The sequence below is a fragment of the Oncorhynchus masou genome, chromosome 31, assembly GCF_036934945.1.
Source record: "Oncorhynchus masou masou isolate Uvic2021 chromosome 31, UVic_Omas_1.1, whole genome shotgun sequence".
Lineage (NCBI taxonomy): Eukaryota > Metazoa > Chordata > Actinopteri > Salmoniformes > Salmonidae > Oncorhynchus > Oncorhynchus masou.
In genome coordinates, this window is record NC_088242.1 from 44,882,822 (window position 1) to 44,896,972 (window position 14,151).

A 14,151-nucleotide genomic window follows, 5' to 3' on the forward strand; every position below is an offset into this window, starting at 1 on the left:
CCCCTGCATGTCCTCCACTCCGCCGCCAATCCCAAAGCCTCCATGAAAAGGCAGGCCTTACACCCCTTCACCTATCCTGAGCCACTTTGGGGAGTGCTTGCTTTGAATTATCATAGATGAAATAGATTGAATAAGAAGAAGTCTACCTTTTTCCTCTGTCCCTCCCTTACACCTCTTCTCATTTTCCCTCCCTCTCACCCTCCCTCTTTCACTCTCCTTTCTTTCTTTTCCACATTACCAGGGGGTGGTGTGTGATTGACGGATGGGAACGAATAATTTTTCTCGTAACCTAAGGCCATCCTCTGTGATTGGCTTGCCAGCTGACATCTCCAAACCTCGCTCGTCTTCTTTTTTCCCCCCTTTAATATTGGGCCTGTGGATGAGGCATCCTGAGGGAGAGAAAAAAGTGGAGAGAAAAACATATCTACCTTAGGAAAGAACCTCATAGAGAGGGAGGGAAGGAGAGGACGGGTAGGAGCGTGTGTGTGTGTGTGTGCGTTTGTATATGTGTGAGAGAGAGAGACACTTACTCTCCTAACTACTAGGAGACAGACACATTTTCCTGTCCAGACTCAAAGGGGGAAATCAGGAGGAAGTTGTTGTTTTTTTTTGCTTCAATTTGATTTCAATTTTCCCGTCCCTCAACAATCAAGCTTTTCCTAAAGCTTCTCCTCCAGGAAGTCTGTTCTTCATTCCCAATTGGAAATTCTATGTATTGATCCATTTCCACTCTACCACCACAAGGCATACCTCATGGATTTGTTCCTGATTGGATATATGATGTGTGTGTGGTTGTCCAGCTGGCGGGTGCTTGGAGGCTATCCCATCTGGTGGTGAGTACAATCTAGAGTTTCAGCATCAAATCCTAGAGCTGCTATATGGAGACTTTCGGTCAATGATCATTTGAAGAGGGCAGAATAAAGTGCACTTTCAGTTGACTGCGTGGAAAAATGTTCTTCAGCCCAGTCCAAAGAATCTTAACCTCAAATTCTGGTGTAACGGAAAAGGCTGGCCGTTCTTTCCCCCTCTACGCTCTGGTCCGTTTATCTTATTAGACAAATGTTGTGATGCTAAGGAGGCTGAAATTGTAGTTTTGGGCATTAAACTTATTCAATCTCTATAGGGATTTTTGAAAGGACCTTATGGATGGCTTGTCTAGGTAAATTGTCTCCAAATATTGGTGTTAGGCTGATAGGAGCTTTTCTAGATTGCGGTTGGAATTAGTGTAATTATTGGTTTGGATAACGTCTCCATCCTCCAAGGACAATGACAACATTGAACCTCTTCATGAAAACTCCCCAAATCCTTTATTTTATATAACCACAACCCTTCGTTTGGGAATCCACTTCTATAAGGACATAGTTTATTTTGTTAAATAAACTTCTATAATTTGATATTTGTAGTCGTACGATCAGGACCTTTTAAGTCAGCGTCATTTTTGTTTGCTATTGTGTGTCCATATTCTACGTTCAGGCTGCCGGCCCCCAATCATGCCGTGTAACTCTTCATTGTTAGCTGAATGTTCTTTATTGGTTTGTTTTCGAGGCAGCTTATCACAAACTGAAGTGTGTACTGTCCTAGTAGCATCAATGCTCTTTGAAATGACTAAAATCACTGTCAGATAGTCAGCGTTTTGAAATTCTCAAAATCAACGATCAATCAACACATTTGTGCCACAGCGTCAGATTTAATTTAAACATAATTGGTTTGAATTCATTTTGCTCTGCTTAATATTAACAATAATTAAGCATACACTTTTGTCATTCAATTAGTATTGCAATATTGCTGTTTCTGGGAGATTTGTCAGTGTCATGGGCTAGTCAGGTTAGGCTCTGTAGGGCTTTATGTGTCTTTGTTGAAATATTCCAGACCTTGTTTGTCACCCTCATGTGAATTGTTTAGGTTCATCTCATTACAAATTCAGCTACATGCATCTGACCTCATAGGCCTCGCTCTTTGGTAACATAAAGCCTTTATTTTGGATATATTTCTGAGTAGGCGTATGACAAAGCTTCTTTGGCTCCCGACACAATACTTGTCAGAGCCAGTACACTTTTAGTAGCCCGGTTAGCATGTGGTCCCACAGCAGTGCTATCCAAACCGCCAGCATCTTCTGGTTTCATTTACAGAGAGGGGAGCTGCCAAACACACAGGCCAAAGGGCTGAAGTGTTAATGGCACGAGGGCTTTAAACCCACTCTCTGGGTTCAGCACCACACCACACACAACATGGATTCTCTGTCTGAATTACCTGCAGCTGTTCTTTGCTCAACGAGCTTACATGACACCGGTGTAATGTTCAGCCTGGACAATGCGCGCCACCTTTGATTTGGATAACACATTTGAAGTGGAGGCGGGGGAGGTGGGAGATGGAGAAAGATGAAATGGCCGTGCGTAGCTTCAGGTGACCGGGCAGACGCTAAGGAATGGATGTCATAGAGAGCTGTCACTGTCGTCACCCACGGTGTCGAGTATATCCAAGAGAGAACAAAATAACAAGATGGGTACGGGGGTGCGTCAAGGGAGAGGGTGATAAGTTTCAGCGAGCCAGGGTTCCTCTCAGCTTCTGTCTCAGGGGCGATGACTTGGTTATAAATTCTCCAGCCAAGTGGGGAAGGGAGAGGAGAAGGAGTTTTGACTGCTTCATGCCTGGCAGTCAGTCACACAATCACAAAGGGTGTCGAAAACAAAAGAGCATAAATAACTTTGGAGATGTGCATACTGTATGCATGGAGGACGAGGTAGAGTGAAATAGCTGGCTAATGAGGAGTTTGGAGAAGAGCTGGAACTGCCAAGAAAATAGATTCCCTATAAGAGTGTCACTTAAACAGACCCCACTTGAAAATGCTAAAATGTTTGGTTCAGTAGCTAGAATAGTTTCATAAGACAGAGGAAAATAAGTATCTGGAAAGATTTAAAAGCAGATAAAAGACAGAACATACCAGTATGTTCCAAGAGGGCTCGGTAGAGCCATCTGATAAAGGTTTTGGCAGCCCGATGCCCATCTCTAATATAAATGTAAGGTTTTTGGAAAAACATGTTTAAAAAAACAACTTTATATCTCTTTTTCTCACCTCTTATGCTGTACATAAATATAGAACATCGCATGAGTCTCATCTTTAAAATAAAAGTATTTTGGAAAAAATTGAGGCAAAGCCCAGTATTGTTTCCATGTGATCTCTCTAGGCCGTAGGTCAGGCTACAATACTGGGATGTATAATGCAGAGAATATTTTCGCGTGGGAATTTTTTTGCACTCCTGCATCCAAATCAAATAATGCAATAGTGCAGCTCAACTAAAATAAATAAAGTGATTGGAGAAAAAAAGGGTATTCTATACAAGCTTCTGTTTTCTACGCTGTCCCGACAATAGGCCTACGTGTTTGTCATCATGCCAGTATGATGACAACAGCAACTTAAAAAGATCTTGACAAATCATAAGTAGTTTAGGATGAGCCCATCACACATTAAAATACAGTCAACGATCGGTATATACACAGGTAATCCCTTAATGGAAGCGCTAAAGACAACCTGTCAGCCAGTTCAGCCATTTCTGTTTATATTCATATTATAAACAATGGCCATGATGAGTGAATGCCGACACTCCACGTCAGCCAAACCTACGTCTTTACCCATTAGAAACTCCTCAAATACCAACGTTGGAGGAACCAAGATTTGTGGTGTAGCCCCAGAACATCGCCACAGAACCACTAAACATTTAAATCCAACAGAATATTATACTCTTAACCTGGACCACTGTTCAGTTCCAGAGGGGGACCAGAGAGAGGATGTAACCTATGGGAACTGTATGTTACTATGGAAACTGACTGAGTTGTGGCTTTAGCTTTTGATGCCGGAGTTTCTGGTGACTTCTGGTGAATTGCCGTTTTTATCAGATCAGTGTGGCCAATGCTAGCACCAAAAGTAACAATAATGTTTTATTGTCACACACTGGATAGGTGCAGGGAAATGTGTTGTTTTACAGGGTCTGTCATAGTAGCACAGCACCCCTGGAGAAAATGAGGAATAAGTGCCTTGCTCAGATTTTTCACTTTGTCAGCTTGGGTATTTGGCTTATTTAAACCAGCAACCTTTTGTTTACTGGCCCAACGCTCTAACCGCTAGGCTACCTGCCACCCACCGACCTCGTGAGCATAATCACATCAGATTTGGGCAATCCACTTCCTGTAGGTCAAAGTAGAGATATATGGAGCACCAAAACTATCTATTTGCTACAATTGCGAAAGCCAAATACAAGACATGTGTCAATACCACATACATAGAACACAGGACATTGCAGAAATATGATATGCTGTTAACATATCATACCGTATATTCCCATGTAACATGTCATACTTTGTGGTACTTCCCATGTCTCTTTGTAGTGAAAGCAAAGTTTTACCATAAGAAAATAAAACCATAAAGCAATTTCAGATTGAAGAAGAGAAAGTACGTAGAAGAATGGCAGTGGCATTGAGAATGTATCAGGTAGAGTGAGAGAGAGACATTTGTGAAATCTGAACACTTTTTCCCTCTGTGACATGTGGGTAGCAGAATAAATGAAAAGGTCAATCCTCTCTTGCCTACCCATCCCCTGTCCTGCCCTGTCATGGCCACCCCTGCTCTCTATGTGCTGGACAACCCTTGTGGCTTAAATGGGGCTCTAGGGTTCATCTCTGGGTCTCAGGAATGTTATTATCTGACTGTGACACCCCCCCCCCCCTTACCTCTCCCCTCAACCCCCCTTTAGCAAAAGGATCACTATAATGATTCTTAGTCGAGAAAATCCTCCGTCTGCAATCCTAGTGTGAAAAGATCAAGGATGTTCAGGAATCATATTGAACAGTGCAAAGGGAGGGGGGAGGGGAAAGAAAAGGGGAAAGCCCGAAAGAATGTTATTCTTAAGACCGGTAGGGTTCCATATCAATGGCAGAGTCAAAGACATCCCTAATGCCTGTGAGAAATATCTAAGGAGAGTGTAGTGACTTCACCAGACAGAGATCTGTGCCATGTACATTTTTTCCCCATTTGGTTAACCTCCATTCAGTACAGTGATATTGGCCGAGCCTACGTCAGTTGAGCAGGTGGATGAGGTTCCCTATTTGTGCCCCAGTTTGGATTACAATGCACTCCGTCTCCTTTGCAACAGTGGTAACTACGAGCTAGCTAACTGCTTGAATTGCAATCGATGTACGTTATCTAAGTGTGTTCACATACAGTTAATACAAAAGGAGCCGGATACCCTTACTGTCCAGCTCTACAAAACAAACCAGTGGCATGGCATTATCTAACCTAACCAGCCGGTTGGGAGAGAGGTTCAAAGGAGGCTGGTAGTTCAAAGCAGTAAAGGAAATTCCTAATCTCAGCCCATCATCAAAGAACGTGATGAACTACTCGTGTAGGAAATGACAAAGTCCTACAGTTCACGGCTATTACCTGCACTAAAACACAGGTCAGGACAGTTCCTCAAAGGAAAATAGGCCCAAACGCCCAGAGGCACAGGGGTCCTCGGGGGCAAACACGTGGACTGAGAGATAGAGAGAAGGAGAGAGAGATGGAGAGTGGAGAGAAAAGTAGAGGGAACCAACAAACACATTCACACTGAAGCATCAACACACTCACTCACACACACTGCCTGGCTCAGTGTCTGGAGACGAAGAAGCATTGTGCACCCGAAGAAGCACACCTGTGCACCCTAAATATAGGCTAGTCAAACCTTCCCAGGTTATCTCCCAGGTCATACCATTACCCAGGGAGGGAGGAAGAAGGGAGGGAGGGTGAGAGAAAGAGAGAGAGGGAGATAAATTCAAAGGCAATACAAGCTACTACTCCACTGTATAAAAGCATAACTTTGTAGAAATAATTTCACTGCAGGGTGAATAGTGTTTTTTGAGCCAAAGAATGAGAAAAGAGGGAAGCCGTGTGCCACTTGAACGAGGCCTACATCATACCTGTATGTCGTAGTTATATTTGTAAGTACCAAAATAAAGGAAACACCAACATAAAGTGTCTTAAAGGCCCAGTGCAGTCAAAAGTGTTTTTTTTTTTTAAATATATATTTCCACACTATGAGGTTGGAATAACACTGATATTATTAAAATGATGATAATGCCCTTTACTGTAAGAGCTGTTTGAAAAGACCACATGCAATTTCAGCCTGTTTTGGTGGGATGGAATTTTGGCCTGCCTGGTGACATCACCAGGTGGTAAATTAATTCATAGTTCCAAACCTCCCTGCCAATAACAGCACATTTTCAGTTTTCCCCTCCCCACTCAGACAGTCCTAGCAAAACTCTTGCTTGAGAAAGTTATCATCTTGCTAAATTTGCTATTTTTGCTATTTTTGCTTTTGACCATTTTAATTGAAAACAAATCATAGTAAGGTACATAATTGTTATCCATAAATAATTTGATACAGAGATAAAAATGGCTGCATTGGGCCTTTAATAGGCTTTGGGCTACCATGAGCCAGAACAGCTTCAATGCACCTTGGAATAAATTCTACAAGTATCAGGAACTCTATTGGAGGGATGCAACACCATTCTTCTACAAGAAATTCCATAATTTAATGGTGGTAGAAAACGCAGTCTTGGGCACGGACCCCGAATCTCCCATAAGTGTTTGAATGGGTTGAGATCTGGTTACTGAGACGGCCATGGCACATGGTTCACATCGTTTTCATGCTCATCAAACCATTCAGAAAATCAGTCAGTATCTGGTGTGACTACCATTTTCCTCCATCTCCTTTGTATAGAGTTGATCAGGCTGTTGATTGTGGCCTGCAGAATGTTGTCCCACACTCCTCTTCAATGGCTGTGCAAAGTTGCTGGATATTGGCGGGAACTGGATCACGCTGACTTACACATCGATCCAGAGTGTCCCCAAACATGCTCAATGTCTGGTGATTATGGAGGCCATGGAAGAACTGGGACATTTGCAGCTTCCAGGAATTGCGTACAGATCCTTGCGACATGGGGCCCGCGCATTATCCTGCTGAAACATGAGGTGATTGAGGCGGATGAATGGTACAACATTGGCACCTGTGTAATGATCATGCTGTTTAGTGAGCTTCCTGATATGCCACACCTGTCAGGAGGATGGATTATCTTGGCAAAGGAGAAATGCTCACTAAGAGAGATGTAAACAAATTTGTGCGCAAAATTTGAGAGAAATAAGCGTTTTATGCCTATGGAACATTTCTGGGATCTTTTACTTTACATTTTGCATTTATATTTTGGTTCAGTGTACATTGTATTCCTCATTTACTCCAGTGTTTCCATTATTTTGGCAGTTACATGTACATGTATGCATACCACAAGTTTCCAGATAATTTAACAAGCATTATGCCGTTGCTGCATGGCATTCACCACTGTCTCACAATACTAGGATAGGTAAAGCCAGAGCAGTCTCCGAATACCACTAGTTGGAAACAACCCTTTGGATGGTTCATACAAACACTTTGTAAATGTTTTTAATCAAATAAGCCACGATGTTTCCTTTCTGAACGATTTCCGTCGTGTCTGTGCTCTGACACTGACAGAGAGAGAGAGAGAAAGGACTAGCCATTGGGCACACCACGTCATTTCAACGTGGATAATTGGGCATTATTTGGTTGAATCGTTGATCAATGAAATTGCAAACTATATTAACCCACTCAAAATGATAGTCAAAAGTTAGTTGAATTTCCAATGTGGTATCACCAATGGGAAAACAATGTGCGATTTTTGGTTTAGTTGTCATCCAAATGTATATCACTGCATTTTCAACCATTTAAAGGCACAGAAAAGTTCAAATGGGAATACAATGTGGGATATTTTGTTTATTTATAGCCTACAACAGATTAATGTGTTAACACTGTCATTCACCTAAAAGAACATGGTGCCAGTAATCAAAGCAGTCAAAGATTCTGGGCAGATTATTACAGCAATTGTGACGACCTATGTATGCATGCTAACATGAACAGTCACACTTTATATGATTACAGAAGAAATGTATAGCTACAGCAACCTCAAAATGTGGCCATGAATGTTTTACTCATTTTAAGGTTGAATATTACATTAGTTTGTAAGATATACTTAACTGTAGGCTATTTAATGTATTACAAAAGTAATATTGAATTGTGTTTGGCTGACAATGCAACCAAAAATAACATTTAAAAATGCACTATGCAGAAAGCGCTATGTAATTTCCTGGTTGACAAAATTCTAATAGTTGAAACAGGCAAGTATAGTGTAGAGAACCATTATACCATCTAAACCGCTGTGAAATATATTTTCCAGAACCAAAAATATTGTATTTTCAGCTGTTTGAAGCTGGTGTACAAAACCCGAAGTAAAAATGTAAGGATGTAAAGTATAGAAATAATGCACATAGAACAGATCTACCACTTCTTAGACTTGTTTTCAAGTGGAATGACAGAACTATAGCTCACATTTCTATGTGAATTTGTTCTGGTCGCCCAAAAAGTTACATATTACCGCTTTAAAGGAGACGTAGGCCTATCTACTGCTTGGAAAGTTCCTGACCCACTGGCTTAATCCCGTGCTTTAACTTATTTATTTATTTTTGGTTGAGTTGGAGACATGAATCCCACATGGGGCGGCAGGGTAGCCTAGTGGTTAGAGTGTTGGACTAGTAACCGAAAGGTTGCAAGTTCAAACCCCTGAGCTGACAAGGTACAAATCTGTCGTTCTGCCCCTGAACAGGCAGTTCAGCCCACTGTTCCTAGGACGTCATTGAAAATAAGAATTTGTTCTTAACTGACTTGCCTAGTAAAGTAAAAGTCATATTGCATTTTGAATGGTTGTCAACACCACCAAATATTTGAAGAAGATTTATCTCCTGCTTGGATAACTCAATCTGTGCCGCTGACTAAATCTGGCTTTAATTTCAGTTTGTCTACAATAAAATAATTTATGTTGGATTCACATCTCCATCTCCACCAAAAATCTAAGTTCATGAATAGGACTAAATCAAATCAAACTTTATATGCACTTCAAATAAAGTTTGATTTGATTTAGTCCTATTCTTTAACTTAGATGGATGAGACGTGAATACAAAATATATTGAATTCATTTGTAGACAAACTGGAATTAAAGCCGGAGGCACAGATGGAACGATTTAAGCAGAAGATACATCTCCTTAAAATGTTGATACTGTATTTAGTTGACAACCAAACACAACATCACTAAATATCATTGCATTTGAAATCAACAAGAGCTTGAAACCCTATTGTACAATTCCTATTGTATTGTCTATTTTTAGTTGAATCCTGGGTTGAATTGAAACAATAGCTGTTGATGACTTCCCAAATGCTATAAATATAGTCCTAAATAGCATCCTTGATGATATATGATTGACAAAGTATAGTTCCATTTCATTTGCTCTTTTAAACCTACCCTTTGGAATGACTTCGATAGCAACAGTGAATCTATTTTGTTTTTAAGTGGCGATCTCTCAGCAATCATTCTCATGATAGCACGTTGGTCAGTGACAAATATCATAGCTATGCAGGGCTGGACTTGGTTAAAACCAATGGGTAGCTGTAGATAGATCAATTCTCCAGTAGGAAGTGCTGCCCAGGCTATTGTATTTTTTCTGACAGTTGAAGATCTGACGTTGTTTTAAAGGTAGAAATAATTGTTTGGTTAAAATTTCACCGTCAAAACAACATTGATGACTTTTTTTCAAATCCAATGTATTTTCCACGTAGACTCCACATCACAAAATGTTGTCAAATTACATTGAAACAATGTTGATTCAACCAGTTTGTGCCCAGTGGGTACTTCTGCTATGACTGGCACTGCTGCACTGTGTTGAACACAGTCAGTCAGAGAGTTCTGTCTGCTCCCCAGCGAACTGCAAGCCGCACTGCTCTCACTCACTCAGTGTCACTTCCTGACAGGCAGGTTCACAAGTTTACACCCAAGCTCCCTGATCTGCTCTGTTCTGACTGCAGGGACTCCCTGTCCCAGCTCTGCACTCATTCTCAAAGTGTCGAAGGAGGGAGAGGAAAGAGTGAGGAAGAGAGTGAGAAAGGGAAGAAGGCAAAAACAGGTTGGAGCATTTTTCAGGGGTCCTGTCATTTTTTATCTGATCAGCCCAGAGCTGTTGGACTACAAATCAAAAGTGTACCAAAGAAAAAACTGAACACAACAACACAGACAGGAGCTGTGCATTCCAGCCTCCGCAAGGAAAAATCCCATCCTGGGGGCAAAGCCGACAACTTTTCCGTGGCCCACTTACACTCTCTTCCGAGTGTCTTTGTCTCTCCTGTGGTGGGATTCAAATTGAGATTCCGATGGCAATGTTTTGGTGTTCATCCTGAGTGCATGAGGCCTCATTTAGCAGAGCCCCCCCCCCCCACCCACCCACCCACCCACCCCACCCCCCAGGCAAATCCGACAACTTTTGATGTCAACATATTGATGTAGAATAAAGTTTGATAGAAGAGTCTATGGACTTTCTATGGAGTCTGATTCTCATCTCTGTTTGATAAGACAACTATCGTATGCATACGGGACTGTAATGCTATGTGCACAAAAATTAACGTCATTAACTGGATTTGATTAATTTAATGACTCGAATCAAACTTGTTCACACATGCACAAGAATGATTGGCATTCTTCAACAACTATCCCTATGCCAAAGTGTAGTGGAGAAATCTTCAATGAATCCCACTTCTTCTGTTCTACATCACCAATGTATCAGCAAGTCATAACAAATGGGTTACATTGTGTGTAGGGTAGACGCGACTGAGTATTGTATGCAAACAAACAAGGTACTGTACACTCAGTCATCACCTTGAAATGAAATGATATATGAGTCAAAAGGTTGGCATATCGTCATCTGCCAAATTTTCAGCAGGCTGTTCTCTGATATTTTATGTGTTTTGTGAAGTAGCCAGTCAACACACTTAAGTAGCATTATGCAGTGGCTCAGGCTACAACAAGCCTACTTATCATACAGTAATTTGCACAAGACATACGGTTGAATTATGAGATAGCGATTAGGCCCTACATTAGGCCCTACAGCCTGGTGGGAGTGATGGAGATCCTCCTCTTGGCTACAGAGACAAAATGTGACCGACTGACTCAAATCGGTCTTATGTAGCAACATTTGAAATTGTGTTTTTTACTTGGGATAAAAATAGAGAGAGCTACAAAATGGTAGCTGCATTTTTCAGAAACAATGGGAAAGTAATTCTGCTTTGAAAGTTGATAAACTTGTCAACTCACTTTTGAGAAAATGGCCTTTGAATGTTTTGGTACTGCACCTACTGGAGAGCTCTCCTTTGTCTACACCCATTCAGCATTGTTCACACCCTTTTAAGCCAACCCCACCCATCTCTTTAAGGATTCACATGTGAGGTCATGTGCTAAACACTGAGTAGTGTAGTAAAACTTAAGACTAAAAGTGGTAGTAGCCTACAATAAGGAAACATTCCAAGTAAACAGAAAGTGTCCAGATAAAAATATTTTATAAATATTAGATGACACCTACCCAGACGCACTCGTCTAAATTGATGGGTCATGTGAAAGAAATGCTAGAAATCCCAGCCACATCTTGCCAAGTGGATGGGTCTCTACAGAAGGTGTAAACGGTACAGCAGAATGGTTACTTGCATAGTAGCAATGTCAGAAACAGACAGTGTGTTAGGAGAGAGTCATTTCAATAGAGCCACTGCAGATACTGCTGATGACTGGTCCGTCCGAACCACGCATGAACAAGGGAATCTATATTCGGAGAGCCTGTTTCTGTCCTGCCCTTGACTTTGGTGCAGGGCATGTGATGTCCATAGCCTCTTCGTCACACAACTCCCTGATCTTTTCAAAAACATACGTTTGTTTAGCTATGTCCAGTGCAGGTGGTGCTTGTACAGGCAGACCATATATGGGAGGAAGGATGCCAGCGTTGCGCTGCAGCTGATACCTGGTCCCGACTGAGTCCGAATGCTCCTCAGCGACAACAACACCAGGCTCCAGAGCATCGAAGCTGTAAAACAGGACATTGAGAAAACATTACAACCTTGCACAACATCAATTCAACTCCTAAGTTTATATAAAAAGAATAACCTCTTACAATGCAATGACAATGATATTCACCTGAAGTGCTGGTACTATTTGACCTGTAGCAGTGGCCTGAAGTACAGAGTCAGGTGTTGTTGCCAGCCATAGCTTTCCACCAGCACCGTACCATCCTCCAGTCCAACCAGCTGTGGGATGATGACCCCTGTCACAGTGCGGTCCTTCACAACACCAGAAATCTCAGACAAAGTGTTCACTCTGGCCTTTCTGAAGCGCTGCTTGATGAGGCCGAAGCACCAGTGAGGGGCAAACTTGGTGTGGCCTGTGATCAGGAAGTGAAGGTCCAGACTGTGGTGGAGCTTGTGCATGGTCCACCAGGCACAATACCAGAGCACAAAATTCTTCTTGTTTTGACCACTGCAGTTGCGAAGAGTTAAAAAGTAGATGGGGCCTGGCTGCATAGGGTCAAAAGGATAGTGCACCTGCAAACAACAAAAGGACATCAAAGATAAGTAAATGAAAATGAAATGTTGCTGTTTTAATGCACATTTCCTGCAATTCTACACATTTTGAAATGGGACGGAGAGAAACATTTACAGTTTTAAAGATACCGTTGAAGTTGGAAGTTTACATACACTTAGGTTGGAGTAATTAAAACTCATTTTTCAACCACTCCACAAATTTTGGTTAGGTCGGTTAGGACATCTCCTTTGTGCATGACACAAGTAATTTTTCCAACAATTGTTTACAGACAGATTATTTCACTTATAATTCACTGTATCATAATCCCGGTGGGTTAGAGGTTTACTGTGCCTTTAAACAGCTAGGAAATTCAAGAAATATATGTCATGGCTTTAGAAGCTTCTGACAGGCTAATTGACATAATTTGAGTCAATTGGAGGTGTACCTGTGGATGTATTTCAAGGCCTACCTTCAAACTCAGTGCCTCTTTGCTTGACATCAAAGGATTTAATAATTTAAAGGCAATGCTACCAAATACTAATTGAGTGTATCTAAACTGGGATTGTGATGAAAGTAATAAAAGCTGAAATAAATGATTCTCTCTACTACTATTCAGACATTTCACATTCTTAAAATAAAGTGGTGATCCTAACTGACTGTCACGTTCTGACCATAGTTCTGAGTCTCCCGTCTGTCCTGAGCCGCCAGAGTCTCCCGTCTGTCCTGAGCCGCCAGAGTCTTTCACCTGTCCTGAGCCGCCAGTCTCCCTCCAGAGCCGTCAGCCAGCCAGGAGCCTCCAGAGCCGTCAGCCAGCCAGGAGCCGCCAGAGCCGTCCTTCACTCCGTCGCTGCCGGAGTCTCACGCCTGTCTGGCGCTGCCGGAATCTCCTGTCCATTCGGGACCCATGGCTAGGGTCCCCTTTCGGAGGTCGGCGGCGAGGGTCGCCGCTCGTAAGAGGCCACGGGGGCGGTTGAGGAGGCGGACAAAAACTGTGGTGAATTGGGGTCCACGTCCCGTGCCAGAGCCGCCACCACGGACAGACACTCACCTAGACCCTTCCCTATGGGTTCAGGTTTTGCGGCCGGAGTACGGTTACTGTCACGTTCTGACCATAGTTCTGTTATTTTATTATTTGTTTTAGTATGGTCAGGGTGTGAGTTGGGGTGGGCAGTCTATGTTTGTTTTTCTATGTTGGTTTTTGTGTTCGGCCTAGTATGGTTCTCAATCAGAGGCAGGTGTCTTTAGTTGTCTCTGATTGAGAATCATATACTTAGGTAGCCTTGGTTTCAGTTTTGGTTTGTGGGTGTTTTTTTCCGTGTGAGTGTTTGGGCCACACAGTACTGTTTCGGTTTTTGTTTTGTTCACATCGTTTATTGTTTTTGTATTTCAGTGTTCAGTACATTTTGAATAAATCATCATGAACACTTACCACCCTGCGCTTTGGTCCGATCCTTCTTCCACCTCTGAATACTGACCTAAGACAGGAAATTTTTACTCTGATTAAATGTCAGGAATTGTGAAAAACTGGGTTTAAATGTAATTGGCTAAAGTGTATGTCGACTTCCAACTTCAACTGTGAATTCCTGCTAATCCAAAACATTTTGTTTTGGGCTGTTTTAAAGCTAATTTCCAGAAATTCTACACATTATGCCATTTGAATGACTC

General features: G+C 42.0%; 1 protein-coding gene across 1 annotated transcript in view; it reads left to right on the forward strand.

Moving 5' to 3' along the window:
- The first annotated feature begins 753 nt into the window (after nucleotides 1–753).
- The window catches only part of LOC135525208 (proto-oncogene Wnt-3), a 40,788-nt gene continuing 27,390 nt past the window's right edge, over nucleotides 754–14,151 (forward strand). The window contains exon 1 of the mRNA XM_064952939.1: nucleotides 754–833. Coding sequence (XP_064809011.1) covers nucleotides 754–833 — 80 coding nt within the window. The remainder of the gene's footprint in view (nucleotides 834–14,151) is intronic.